Below are 15,579 nucleotides of genomic sequence, written 5' to 3'. Positions count from 1 at the left end.
TATCCTGTCTCTTTGAGTTTAAATCTATATTTATTCACACCAGATTTTGAAAACCTCTATGCGAACACACTTGACCGAAAAAGTGCGGGGGACGAATTGTAAAACTTGTTTTGAAAATGTGCCACATTGCATTGTTTTAAATGGGACTCTTGTATCAAGGCACAGGAAATTGATTTACGGTGCAAATATTCTAATATACAAATAAGCTTAATAGGAGAATTTAGGCCATTCACATTCAATGATAAAATATTCAGAACCTTCATTGTGTGCTTGCTTGCCATACTGCCAGTGACATGTAAACTTTAGTATATATCTTACAGTGTAGGTACCCATCCATCTAGATACACAATTCTTTTAAAAGAAAAGCAAAATAAATAAAAGTATTGATATCTGTTGAAGGGCATATAATAAAAAAAGAAAAAGAAACAACAAACAACTATGTACAAAATCCAAAGCAGGCGGCACATTACCCAGAGTGTATGTCTGCATAAACAAAAGAAACATCTCAGTTACATATGGTAACCCTCATTCCCTGAAGGATGACTGACGAATTGGGATATCGCTTTGATAGACCAATCTACTTCTAGTGTAAACTAAACGAGCCAAAGTGATGGTGCTCCTGCCGAAGTGATGGTGTCCACTACCTCTTGGGGTAGGTCACCAAGAACCTCCACGTCCCATCCAGGGTCCAGACATGAAGTTTCCAGACGTCTGTACGTGGGTGCCATAGGGTACCCCGTCTCTGAGTCAGTCTTCCTCAGAGGAATCTGCCGGCTGTGTGCTAGTGCGTCCGTTCAGAGTGTTCCCTTGGTCAGGAAGTAGAACAAATGGCAGTGAGAGGTCTCTGGAGAGGCAAACGGGTATACCTGAGTGGCTCCAAAATGTCTCCAAATCAGCTGAACAATAAGGGGATGGAGTCACCATTCTCCCGGGAGTGGAGCTCAAGACAGCTCTTCGGCCGTACAGTTGAGCAGGCCTGGAATGTAAAAGGCATGAAGTGACCTCAGCACCTTGTGACTCCAAAGGAGAAGGTGGCAGGCGAGTTGCTACATGCGATATGCGGTGTAAGTGCCGCTGCAGTTGCCATATGCACCAGGAGCCTCTGAAGTAGATTCAGTGAGACCGCCGTCCTGCTCTTGAACGAATTCAAGCAGGTCAACACCGACCGTGCATGTTCCTCTGAAAGACATAATGTCTGCTCCATACCGAGAAAAGAGAGTGGAGAGTTTGCTCTTTTCCCAGTTGACCAGAAGACTGCTGGAGCACCAGGTCCCTATGCTCACACAACTTGAGATAGTTGAGGATGCAAACAACCTGCTCTCTGAGCCGCCTCCGCGACTTTTGTGAAGACACCGGAGACAGGAACAGCCCGAAGGGCAGGACCTTGTACTGATATGCCCGTCCTTCGAATGCAAACCGCAGAAATGGTCTGTGGCGCAGAAGGATCGACACATAATATTACGCGACCTTCAGGTCAATCACTGCAAACCAATCTCTGGGACGGACACACCAGAAGTTGCGTTTCTGTGTCAACATCTTGAATAGTAACCGATGAAGGGCCCGGTTCAAGACCCATGTCCAAGATTGGGCAAAACCCACCGCCTTTCTTTGGTACAGTGAAGTAAGGGCTGTAAAACTTTGTCCTCATATCAGCTGTAGGGACCAGCTCTATCGCAGCACCAAAGTATGTTAAGGGGCGTAACATTTCCATCACATGCTTGAGGCATTCGGCCAATAACAATGCACTGAATAGCTGGTCAATCAGCTTACACCTCGCTTTTCAGAATGTAACAATGAGACCATATTGTCAGATTCAGGGTTTGAACTTTGGTCTCTGGCACAAGAGTCTTAACCTTCACCACTGAGCAACAGAAGGCAGTTGAATCCAATAATCAGACATGTTCTTAAATTAACTCTTTTATTTAACAAAAGGAGCAAAAAGGGTACAAAAATTATTTTCTTAAAGAAAGCCACAAAAAGTCCAAAAAGGATCTAAAAGGAGAAAAAATAATCTCAAAAACAAAAACTCAGGAAAACAATCCAAAAATGCTTTCAAAGTATAGTTCTTAGAACTAGAGCAGACTTACGGCAGCAACTGGCTTAGGAACAACAATAATCAAGAAAAGCAAAGATATAAAGGAAATTCTAAGCTTTTATACAAAGCCAATAATGAGGCACACATGAAAACAATAGCACTGATTACAAGAGGCACAAGATTGGACCCCAATGTACACAGGTTTTAACAGTTAGACATGAAAATGGGATTTATCTTCAAAGACTTAGGCAAGTGTAAACGATAAGTAACTGGGTTAACTTTCATAGCAATCTTGAAGGGACCAATGAACCTCTGGGAAAGTTTACAGGACTCCACCCACAAGGGAATGTTCTTTGTGGAGAGCCAGACTCTTTGACCAGGGCGCAGAGTGGGCGCAGGTCTGAGTCTGTGATTAGCCTGGTGCTGGTGCTGGTGCTGGTGCTGCTAAAAGACCTTAAGGAACTTGAGTAGTGCCATTTTCCATGTCTGGCGGGCAGCATTTAACAAACTGTTGAGCAGAGGGAACTGCAACCTCCACTTCTTGCACAGGGAATAGTGGAGGGGTGTACCCGAACTGGCACTCAAAAGGGGACATGCCTGTAGCAGAGGAGCGAAGGGTATTTGGGTATGTTTTCTGCCCACATGATGAACAAAGACCAAGAGGGTGGGATGTTAGCTCCCATACACATAGGTATACTTTCAAGATCTTGGTTAAGCCTCTATGTTTGTCCATTGGACTCTGGGTGGAACCCAAAAGATAAACTTGCTGTAGCCATCAGAGACTGACAATAAGCCCACCAGAATCGGGAGGAAAATTGGGGTCCTCAATTAGAGATGATGTCTTGTCGGATGCCAAAGACTTGGAAGACATGGTTTATAACAAATTCAGCAGTTTCTTTAGTGGTCGGTAGTTTGGGCAGAGGCACCTTGGAGAATCTATCAACTATGACCATGATAGTGGTGTGGTGCCTCCAATAATAATAAAAGTCCAATAATAAAATCTATGGAGAGATGAGACCAAGGTCTATGAGGTATGGTGTGAGGATGCAATAGACCCTGAGGAGAACGGTAACAAACTTTACTTTGGTTGCACGTGGGACATGCGTTGGCCACCAAAATCATCTTTGTATGAACTCAAGAGTGCGAGAAGTACCAGGATGACAAGTGAGATGAGATGGGAGGATCTGGGAGCAGACAGGCATGTTTTACCGTATTTCCAAATTCCTCCTGATAGGAGTTATTATTTTGGAACTGGGGATAATAGAGGCAACAGAATCTTCCTGAGGAGTGTTTACATATACTCCAAACAAAGCATCAGGTTTTAGGTTCTTATATCTGGGGCGGTAGGATAAGATTAACTGGAATCAATTGAACATAAGGACCAAGGTGCCTAGCAGGGGTTGAGTAGCTTTGCCTTCTGAATATATTGCAGATTTTGTGGTCTATGAGTACTTGGAATGGGTGTTTGGCCCCCTCAAGCCAATGCCTCCACTCTTCAAGCACAAGCTTAACTGCCAGTAACTCTCAATCCCCTACAATGATAGTTCCTCTCAGTCTGTGTAACGCGGTGGGAAAGTAATTCACATGGATGCAGCTTGTATATATATATATATATATATATATATATATATATATATATATATATATATATATAATAAACCCATGTTTAATTTTAATAAAAGGTACATATAATTAAAACATTATGTAAATGAGTGCAGAAATTAACGTGAGTGATCTCGTCTTAACAGTTTACGTGATCTACCTTACATTTACATTTACATTTAATCATTTAGCAGACGCTTTTATCCAAAGCGACTTACAAATGAGAACAATAGAAGCAGTCAGGTCAACAAGAGAACAACAACAGTATACAAGTGCCATGACAAGTCTCAGTTAGTCTAGTATAGAACGCATAGGTAGGTTTTTTTTTTTTTTTTTTTTTTTTTTTTTTTTAAAGAAAAGGAAAAGTGCTAGTGTTAGTTGGTTAAGTGCAGGCGAAAAAGATGAGTCTTAAGCTGTTTCTTGAAAATGAGTAAAGACTCAGCTGTGCGAATTGAGATTGGGAGGTCATACCACCAGCTGGGCACAGTCCAGGAAAAGGTCCGTGAGAGTGATTTTGAACTTCTTTGGGATGGTACCACAAGGCGTCGATCACTTGCAGAGCGCAAACTTCTGGAGGGCACATAAGATTTAACCAATGAGTTTAGGTAAGTTGGTGCCGTGCCAGTGGTCGTCTTGTAGGCTAGCATCAGTACCTTGAATTTGATGCGAGCAGCTACTGGTAGCCAGTGTAACCTGATGAGGAGCGGAGTAACATGAGCTTTTTTTGGCTCATTGAAGACAACCCTCGCTGCTGCATTCTGGATCAATTGCAGAGGCTTGACAGTACATGCAGGAAGGCCCGCCAGGAGAGCATTACAATAGTCCAGTCTGGAGAGAACAAGAGCTTGGACAAGAAGTTGGGTTGCTTGCTCTGACAGGAAGGGTCTAATCTTCCTAATGTTGTATAAGGCAAACCTGCAGGACCGGGTAGTTGTAGCAATGTGGTCTGTGAAGCTTAACTGATGATCCATCACAACTCCTAGGTTTCTAGCTGTCCTCGAAGGAGTAATGGTTGATGAGCCCAGCTGTATAGAGAAGTTGTGATGAAGCAATGGGTTAACTGGAATCACCAGGAATTCTGTCTTCGTAAGGTTAAACTGAAGGTGATGGTCATTCATCCAGCTAGAGATGTCACTCAGACAGGCTGAGATCTACCTCTTGATCTTATTATTGTTATTTTTTTATTTCTTTGCCAGGATTCAGATATATTAACCATGCATGCGGTAATAGCATCTACGGTAATTCACGTTGGCCAAAACACGTGTTGTAAAAAAAGGAAACATGTTGTGAAACACACGTGTTGTGAAAAAAGGAAGCGTGTTGTGAAAAAAAATATCACCGGCAATCACAGACATTCACATTCGGATGGGATTAGTTTTCTCACAGGATCATTGAGTTTGCTGAAAAACAGTAGGGAACTTGCTCTGGAATTATTACAGAGGTTGTGTGAGAAAAACATAGACGTTGCAGATTCGGAGAGAATTATAATCACCAATTACGTCTGTGAAACACAAATTTCTCTATCAACCCTCTGTAAAACTAGTCCCATCCGAATAGTGCTATTGATGATACTGCTGGAGCATTAGTGAGACCGAAGGGCATAACTAAATACTCATAGTGCCCCGTGGGAGTGTTGAAGGCAGCCTTCCATTCATTTTCTTGTCTAATGCGCACACAATGGTAGGCATTGTGCAAGTCAAGCTTAGTGAAGATAGAGGCTTCTTGCAGGATTTTGAAGGCAGTGGCCATTAGCGGCAAAGCATAGCAGTTTTGAATAGTTATCTTGTTAAGGCCCCTGTAATCAATACATGGCCGAAGTCCGCCATCCTTCTTCCCAACAGAAAATAATCCAGCTCCAGCAGGGGAAGTGGATGGTTGGATGATACCTGCCACAGGGGCTTTGTTAATGTATTTGTCCATAGCAGTTAGTTCGGGGGAAGACAAAGTAGGTCCTGGAAGTAGCTCAATGGCGCAGTCATAGTGGCGATGAGGAGATGAGAAGGTGGCCTTCCATTTGCTGAACGCTGCTTTGAGGTGGTGGTACTGAGCAGGGACTTGAGACTCGAGAACAGGGTCACATTAAGGATAACAGGAAACTCTGGAGGATGTATAAGGTGCTGTTAAGTGATGAGGCAAAGGGGAGAGGTGAGGTGGGTTATTTTCCCTGGAGGTAATGGTCTTCCATCCAAGGCTCTCATAGTTAGGGGAACAGGAAGGGAATTAGTAGGGATCTGAAGATTTTGGCAAAGGAAATATCCATGAAATTCCTGGAGTTGGTGTTTTTGTTCTCCCTAAGTGAGTGTGATGGGAAGGAACAACCCAGAGTTGGAAGGTGAAGCAGTGTGTGTAACTCCGGTTACAGTCCTTCTTTGCCTGTACGAGACTGGGCATTTCCCGAAAGCTAGGGAGAGGCAGAGCAAAAATGACCATACAATTCACAATATAGACAACAGCACTCTCTAATATGATGGTCTTGTTCTGATGGTGAAAGCCTAGTCCTAACCAATTGCATGGGATTCGAAGAATCTTGGGGCATTTGAGCAAGAGCTGGACTAAAAGATAATGTGGAAACAGATGGGCGGTTTAGGATTCTCTCCCTCCAGCAATCATATAGCCAGATTTCTTGATCCATAAGAGTCTCCAGATCAAGGACTTGCTCAAAGACTTGCTTGATCTCCTTTTCAAATGCAAAATAACATGACCAGAATGGCGCCTGTGCCTTCCAGACCACTGTTGCACAAGAAATAGCCTTGCCAGAAAGGAGGGTGATAACATGGGATCTTGGCCCGATCTGAGGGGAAGGAAGATTGTTGTAATTAAAATGTGAGAGAGCACTGAGTCAGGAACCCATCACATGTGCTTGGATCACCAGAGAAGTGTTGTGGTGGAGATAGGCGAGGTTCATTCAGAGGAGAGAGCGCTCGAGAATCCAAAGGAAGTGATCAGTTTACCATAGGGACCTCTATATTTCAAACAATATGCAAATGTGATTTTTATATCATTTTGCCTTCATTTTGCAAATTAAAAGTCCTGCTGAAAAGGGCTAAAAACCTTACCCTTATCAGCATAAATGCATTTAAATTATTTAAAATAATAGGTTACTGATTTTCTTTGAAGTAATATTGATGAAATAATATATAGTATTGTTATCCTTTTAAAATGCAAAATTGTTTGTCATATTTAATCTACATTTTATTATTTTTTTTAGGATTGCAAAAGGCACAGATTTTGTGGAATGACCCACCTGTAGTTTTCTTTCCAGCCTTTGTATATATATATATATATATATATATAATAAAAAAGGGTTCTATTTTTATTTAAATTTTGCAAATTTGATGCCAAATATAACAAGAGGCTAAATCTCTACAAAGCTTAAGCACACTGAGACAAAACTTGCTAAATTTCATCACAAGCATGGCCTGGAGATAGCTGCACAGTTTCAACTACTGGTGGACATGCAAAACTGCTATTTTTGGTTATAACTTCTGAACAGTTTGGTTAATAATGACAAAACTGGTCACTTAATTCAGACCACCATATAGAGTCAAACAGTACCCCGTTTTACTATGTCATCTATTTTGGACATTGGCAAACCTGGCAAGTGTCATTTCCACAATGCCCTGAAGGAGCCTGAGAAGGTTGGATCCGGTGCCTTCTAGTGATCTAGTGAAAATATATGATTAAATCTTTTGATTTTGTTCATATATTTGCATGGGAGTCCTTGTACCATGTATAGTGCAATGATGCCAAATACGTCCCTCAGTTATAGTTTATCACAGTGGTTCCCAACCTTTTTCAGCTCGCGGCCCACACAACAAAACACATATGTTTGCGCGGCCCACTGCAAAAAAATTAACAGACCCCGCTATTGTTGGGTTAATAACTTAGCACTCAGAAGTTAGATTGTTAACTTCATTTATTGTATGAACTAGGGCTGTGGGATATGGACAAAAAAAAAAAAACCTATCGTGATTTCTTTTATAAATTTTGAGATTTCAATTTTAATCACGATTTTGACACACAGGATGTGCTTTACAGTCATAAATGCATTCAGGATGATTTTGAAACATATTTCCAAAAGAAAACCAATTAGAGTTGTATCAAAAAGTTGTGACGTCTCTAGAACAGACATAAGTCAAAATAATCACTATAGTAAAGGTGTTTCATTATACAAGTTCACACGTAGGTTACTCCGTTTGCAGTGCGTATATGTGTCCGCGGTGCAGAAGCAACAGCGAGAGCACATTAATGTAACGCAAAAGCACATTAAAATAATGCATGAGCGCAAATCTCTCTGTTTGCACGCAGATTTCCTTTGCTCTGTCACAAAACCAGACGTGCTTGCTCAGATACACGCTGATCTCGCCCAGAGAGAGTGTGTGCACTTAAAACATGTCTCCTCTCACTTAAACTGCGTCCTGTGCACTCACAACTCTTTCTATGCTCATGTGCTAAATATTAATTATTTTCGCACGTTTTTATTTCTAGCCTTTTACCGTGTTCAGTGTGAACACTCTGATCCATTAATATGGGCTCGGAAAAAAGGCAAATCACAGACAGTGTGTGAATCTGGAGTTAGCCATATGCACATTCTGTTCTGTTCTTGCACTAGGCGCGTTGCATTCTGATTGGATCGGATAGCATACTGCGGGAGGTCAGGGCCACGGAAAATCGTGCTATAAAGGGATTTAGAAATTTTATGAAGATTCCGATTAATCACACAGCCCTAGAATGAACTGGCAATGAACAGAAAATATCTCGGGCTGGCACCGCTCAGCAAAACAGGAAAACCAGATCCAGGCATAGTTCAGCAGCGGATAGACAGACAGTGGAGCAAGCATCAGGAGGGAACATGTTGACAGCCATTTATGCATGTTATAATTTGTTGTTCTGTAGCATATGCAGCAAAAATATAAACGGGTGGTTTATTCCTTAGTTACAGTTTAATATTTATTTTATTTATTTGTTATTTAATTATATATATGAAATGATGTTATTATGTTATGACTTAGACATTTTTACATATATTAACAACATTATTATTTCTTTTAATAGTAATTGGCGGCCCACCTGCAATACCACCGCGACCCACTAGATGGCCACAGGTTGAAAACCACTGGTTTATCACATAAATGACATTAGCAAACATTTTTCTAGGTTGTTCACTGATCAGATAAAACCACTTACATAATTACAATAACTATGTTTTTTTAAAAATCCAAACAAAACTAAGGATAGGCTACCAAGTTTTACGAACACATTACTACAAATGACTATTCAGATTAGACAGAATTATTTATTTCCACTAAATTTGACACTTATGTAAGAGCTTACTCTGAGGACGCATAAAAAAGTGGGCTTTTCACAAGCTATCAGTAAACAGTGTTAGCTGATAAGCTATGTTAGCTTAAACTCTTAGCATGCTAACTAATGCTTTTGTGTGCCCATCCTCACCTTGGAAGGTTTCTGTGGCATCAAGCCGAAAGTGTGTCGTCTATGTGGCATATTAAGAACATTTGCAATGTCCAAATGCTTTGTGATATTCAAAAGAATATAATGAAAAATGGAAATGTTTCAAATAAATCAAAAAGAATAGCAGACTATTTTTCAGCTTTCTTATTCAGTGCAAATTGTAGATGATTAGCCCTTTCAACATAATCAGACTTGTGTAGAGAAATCAACTCACACCATCCAATGAAGAGGAAGACCCATTTCCGAAGCTTGTCTGTGGAATATGTCATCACAATAGCTGTGTGAAGATAGCAGCCCTCCACAAACATCCAGAAAAAATTGGTCACCACAAAGTAATTATAGATTGTTGTTATAAGACGACACCAGGGCTGTACAGAAAGAAAGGAACAGGGTGTTAATTGAGGTGAATATAAAGATGTTTTACAACACTGCAAACCTTTTACAGACTTTATGCTAAAATATAACTTTTGTGGGTCATAAAACAACCTCACGTCTTTGTTTTTCAAACATTTTATGATGTGTTTTATAAGGTGCTATAACTTGAATTCATGGAAACAACATCTATCAGTTGTTGTTTTTTTATCATTATTATTATTCCATTTTCTCAGAAAAAGGTACAAACTGTCACTAGGCAGTACTGTAAACAAGGAGGGACATCTTCATATCATATTTACCCCTAAATGGTACGTGTTAGTTCCCAAAGTGTATATTTTGAAATGGTATTCGTCAAGTCTTTTGCTTTGGAAAGCACTCCTCTCATGTCACTCTCAATGAACACATTGTTCCTTTGTTCTTTAGTAAAGCTTTCGACAACTGTCATTTTTTACAGAGTATAAATTAGCATTGTATGTTAGAAACGTTGCAAAATTAAGTACGTTTGACTTTTGTTCTCTTCTCTTCACTGTCAATTATAGGGATGGGATGGTATGAAAATTTAATATCACGATTATAGTGACTAAAATTATCACAATTATCAATATTATCACGGTTTTGTTGAAACAAGATGAAAGTGTTCAAAAATAGTTGATGCTCACACTGAAAACATTTCAGCAAGTTTTATATTTAATAATCAACAAACAACTAATAAAACAAGCAACTCTATGCACTTAATTTAAAGAAAGATTAAATTCTGTGGCATTTCCTTCCTTACAATAAAAAGTGTAGAAGCATAGAAAAGCATAGAAAAGTCACTGACTTTCGCCATTCCTTCTCGGAAAAAAAAACAAAAAAACATTGTGCGTTGCGCTTGCGTCAGACTGTTGCTGGCTGGACATGATTTAATAGCGAGTTATTAAAACCGCGATAATCAAACACGGTTTTAATGATAATTAATTTTTAAACGATATTACTAACCTTAAGCACATTTTATCACGGTTATCGATAAAACCGGTTATCGTCCCATCCCTAGTCAATTACTTTGTCAAGTTTGAAATAAAAATGCTGGAAGACTCTAAGGAGGCACTAGATACCAGCAGACTAAAATAACACTTAAGTATTTTACAGAGAAAAAAATACCCACTACAACATCTTCAGTAATACAGTAATACAATATCGGTCAGGAATCGATTGGCGACATTATAAATGTAAATGTTAGAAACCTTCTGATGGGTTTACAGACTGTAGGCTGAAAAGTATGTTTAGAATTGCTTCATACCTCATTCGTCTCATAAATGTTCTCGTCGATCAGTTGAAGCAAAAACCACATTACATTCCTCAGAATGAATGTCGTAATTAAGTTCCAGTGGATAATGTTGCGAAGGCATCGGATGCTCCTTGAATTTAAAAAGATAAATCAATGAAACAATCATTTCAGAAATTACACTGTTACACAGTTTTAGCATTGCATGAGCTGATTAAGGACTTAAATGTGCATGAATATGAAACGAAAAGAGGAAGAGGAGCCAGAGACAGAGTTAGCAACAACAGTTGTTTCTAAAAGATGTATTTAAGGAAATGTTCAGTAACACTTTCTATCCTGCATACTTAAAGATTATGTTTTATTTATTTTCAAGTGATTCATGCTTAAATTGCACCTGATGAGTGGAAACACTCTGACTGTTGTGCTATCAAAAAATTGTGATTTGTTTGAGCATTACATCAGCAACCTTAGCTCATGCAATTAGAATAAAAAAATGACAGAAACTGCATATATATGATCCTCGTTAGAATCTAAGTTTCCATCATTTTCATAAAATATAAATTTTCTCCATTGAATTCAGCACAACGTATTACTCACACACTACACTCTCAGAAATAAAGGTACAAAAGCTGTCACTGGGCTGGTACCTTTTTAAAAGGTACACTTTTGTACCTATTAGGCTCAAATATGTATACTTTAAGTACTAATATGTACCTTTGAGGTACCAAAATGGACACTTTAGGTACAGTATGAATCTTTTAAGAAAGGCAATGCCCCGGTGACAGCTTTTGCACCTATATTTCTGAGAATGTATGGTGCTGAAAATACACCAACACACCTACCTCAAGCACAGAAAGAGAATGAAAGCGATAATGAGAGCTCCAACAGATATACAGTGACCAAAGTAGTTGATGATGAGGGCTATCTTGTAGTGCATAGGATACTTTCTCTGAAAAAAAAGGTTTAATAATAAATGAATAATAAAAAAAATAAAGAAGGAGTGTCCTAACATATGAAATGATAATAAATGATTGCAATTATGGCACAAATCAAGAGCTGTTACTCAGTGACTGATATTTTATAGAAGCTTCCAAAAGACTAGAAACAGATTAATTTCTTTATTTCTCATGAGTCCTTGAATGAGGTCACAAAACTGTGATGCAGCACTAAAGGCATCCAATTGTGCTTTTACACAATGCTTGCACACAGAAGTAATGTGAAATGAGAAGTAAGATGAAGACTATACTGTACATCAGTTACACAGCATCCATTAATGTTTACTATTTTTTTCGATTACTTTCAGGTTTTTTTCAATTATTATTATTATTATTATTTTTATTTATTTTTTACAGTCAAATACAGGCTACTCCATAGCATGCAATGATCACAAAATAATTGAGCTAAATTAATAACATGCTATTTGAATGCCATTCGGAATTTTAGGCCAGAGGCATTTTGGATTCTGTAAACAATAAAGTGAAAGAGCACTGACATAGCAATCTGATAAAACATTTTCAGTTGCTTTCCCTAAGTAAATTATATATATATATATATATATATATATATATATATATATATATATATATATATATATATATATATATATATATATATATATATATATATATATAATGCACAAATCTTGCAAAGATAATATTTTTATTTTATTTTATATATTTATTTATTACTTTATATATTTTTTAAATCTTATTTACTTATTGAAGACCATAGAAACAACAGTAGAGTAAACACTGCAGCTGGTGAAGAGGACAATGGGAGAAATGTTATTACAGCATTTCCTTTTGGAAAACAGATCAAAGGAAGGGTGTCAAATTTACTGTAACTCACTTGACAGCTGTATTTAAAACTTTATGCAAAGGCATATAATAAGAAAGCAAGAAATAAATAAAGAAAATTAATGTCCAGTTGAGGTTTTCTTGCACATTTACCCACCTTTTCCTCTAAAATGGGCTCACAGTTGGAGTAGTTACTTTTCAGTGCCCAAGTGCCATTGTCCAGACACTCTCTGTATGCAATTCCTGCAGAGATGAGAAAGAAGTTCATAAGTCAGTGTAGTTCTTAGAACTTCATAATTCACAGTCACCTGTTTTTATCCATACTGAATGAAGAAGTCATTTCAGTCAGATTATTAAATTATTATTATTATTATATATAATTTGCCCATTATTATAAGTATCATTGATTGATTGATTGAGTGGATTGATTTTAATTTATGCCTATTCATTTACAATTATATCTTTATATACTTTATATCTTTATAATTATATCTTGAATGATTTAATCATGGCAAGGCAATACATTTATGGCAAATGCACCCATAAAACCCATCACCCATTAACCAAACTAGCTGTCAGATGATCTGCAACTAACACTCAGATCCAAAACCAGTCCTCTAGTTACCAGAAAACATAAAATCTTCCCAATTCATGATTTGAATGATCCTGTTAACTTTGCTGTAATGTAATATGTCATTTGTGTTAACTTTCGGCAAACTCCTTTACATCTTAGTATTATAACAATCTTGAACATCTTTACATCTTAGTATTAAAGGTAAAAGTGATAAAAATGATTATTGAAAACTCTAACAATACAAATTACAAATTGAGTATTTCTGTCACTTTTATGCATGCTTAATGGAGGTGAGTTGAGAAATATCCTCAGTTGAACATGTTCTGGCTGATAAAATTTACATGTTTCTGTTACAAAACTGAAAATAAGAAGACAAAAAAGATGAGAAAACTGGCTACAATTTGAAAGTTAAAATTTACAGAAATTTTAATTAAGGATATCAAGTACCTGTTAAAGAGTGTGTGTGCAGCTGTATGGTAAGGCTCCAGAAAAATCAATAATAAGGATTTTCTGACAGTTAAAAAAAGAAAAGAAAAGAAACTAAGCTTCCATCACTGATATCTCAAGCCTAATAACAGAAGTAGACATGCCCAGAGCTGAAACTGGAAATATAATGAGCTAGGTTTCAGTATATCTAAGCCTGTCTGGTACAAAGGAGTCTTTGATGTATCAGCTGTGTATATATGTATACTAAACACTTACTGTACATTATGCTCTTTTTTTCACCCATACAATACATGCAGGTCCCTGAATAAGCTTTAATAATGTATTTAATTCAACTGGCCATGTAAGGGGTGACCAAAAATAACCAGTCAGAGCTATAAATGTAACTTTATATTTACAGGTAAATAAATGTATATTACAACTTTAACTTCATGCCCCACACCTTGTTTAGATGTCCTTTGTGGGGGTCATGTCTTCTTTATAGGGGAATCGGACCTCCCCAAACCGCTACCCCAATTTGCTCCCTGCAGTCCTAGATCAATCTAGATTGGTTTTATTAAATTAATATATCAATAGATCTATGTTGGCAGTGTTTGAATTGGTAACCCATATTATTCTTGAGAAAACAGGATAAGCCTCATTACAGTAGAAGCGCTGTTTCTGCCACCTAAAATTATTTTAAACACATTAAGCATCTCAAACAGCTGCAAAGTAACCTTTTCTATGAATTATTTTCTGTTTCAGAGGAAAAGCAATAAGTATTTAATATCCCAGGAATGTAATATTGAATCAACTATTAACCATGACTTTTGCCTCAATAAACTCCTAATTTGCTGCCTATTAATAAGCAAGGTGCTAAGTTTAGGTATTGTTGTAGAATTAAGGGATCTAAAATATGCTCATGCAGAATAAGGCATTAATATGTGCTTTATAAGTACTAATAAACAGTCAATATGCTAAAAAGCAACTAGAGAATTGAGAATTAGTCTCTAAACTAAAGAGTTACCTATAGTTGTATCTCTTTAAACTGTATTTATAATGGACATATCATGCAAACAGTGTCTGTGTAGTGTACAGTATTTTATGGGATTTAAGTAAATAAGGAAATAGTAACCTATGTATGTACGCAAGCTTCACTGTAAACATGAATTGGTCCAGTTATATTAAGTGTCCCTAATACCTGTGAACTTAGTAACTAAATGTGTACATAGTATGTAACTACAGTGTAAGTTTTGACACATTGGTACATAGTATCTGCAGCTGTAATATTTCTGTAACTACACACATGTAACAACCCTCAGAATGGTTTGTGTATGTACAAATGTGTAACAGGACATTGGTAACAACACTTTTTTTCACTTAACTAAGTACTTGTGTAACAGGAATTATATTACTACATTTTGTAACAACCATATATATGTAGGAAGTGAAATTTAGTTATAATGTTCTATGACTTTAAATAGGAATTGGGTTAATATCGCGAGAATAGCGCCCCGCGATTGAGATCGCGGGAGGGGAGGAACGCGGGGTTTTGTTGAGATGAGAGAGAGGGAGAGTTAAGACGCACTCTGTAATCGGCTGCGGTCAAGTTGGAATATTGCCTCTGATTGTTCAATAAACAAGTGTTATAATCACCCGAGCTCCTTGCCAGTGTCCTCTCTATAGTGTGGATAACAGAACGAAGCCAAGAAACCACGACACAGCGCTGGGTAAGAACTTTAGCAAGTGAATACTCACGCGCGTTACACTGGTGGCAGCGCTGGTTGGCTTTTTTTTTCTGTTGGACGCTTGTTTTTCTCCATATTGAACGATGCGAATATCACCGCTTTATCCTGCAGAGCCATTGAAATACTGTTACATTTTTTTTTTCACGTGCTCTTTTTGCAAGTTTGGATTACGTGCACACACCCCCCCCCCCTCATTAAAATGGGCGGATGACGAGAATGACGCAGCTGCAATACAGAGAGACAGACAAGCTGCAGATGAAATGAGTTCACATATGCCATTTAAAATTGAT

At 37.9% G+C, this 15,579-nt stretch overlaps 1 protein-coding gene across 1 annotated transcript in view; it reads right to left on the bottom strand.

The window, feature by feature from the left end:
• Positions 1 to 2,489: 2,489 nt before the first annotated feature.
• The window catches only part of LOC132095929 (corticotropin-releasing factor receptor 2-like), a 54,092-nt gene continuing 41,002 nt past the window's right edge, over positions 2,490 to 15,579 (bottom strand). Inside the window, exons 3-7 of the mRNA XM_059501017.1 lie at positions 12,702 to 12,787; positions 11,591 to 11,697; positions 10,764 to 10,881; positions 5,524 to 5,698; positions 2,490 to 2,632 (exon numbers count right to left, since the gene is read on the bottom strand). Coding sequence (XP_059357000.1) covers positions 2,490 to 2,632; positions 5,524 to 5,698; positions 10,764 to 10,881; positions 11,591 to 11,697; positions 12,702 to 12,787 — 629 coding nt within the window. The remainder of the gene's footprint in view (positions 2,633 to 5,523; positions 5,699 to 10,763; positions 10,882 to 11,590; positions 11,698 to 12,701; positions 12,788 to 15,579) is intronic.

This window comes from Carassius carassius, chromosome 20 (genome assembly GCF_963082965.1).
Source record: "Carassius carassius chromosome 20, fCarCar2.1, whole genome shotgun sequence".
In the NCBI taxonomy this organism is placed as follows: Eukaryota; Metazoa; Chordata; class Actinopteri; order Cypriniformes; family Cyprinidae; genus Carassius; species Carassius carassius.
Note: the sequence above shows the minus strand (reverse complement) of the source record. Positions and strands in the feature narration are given on the sequence as shown.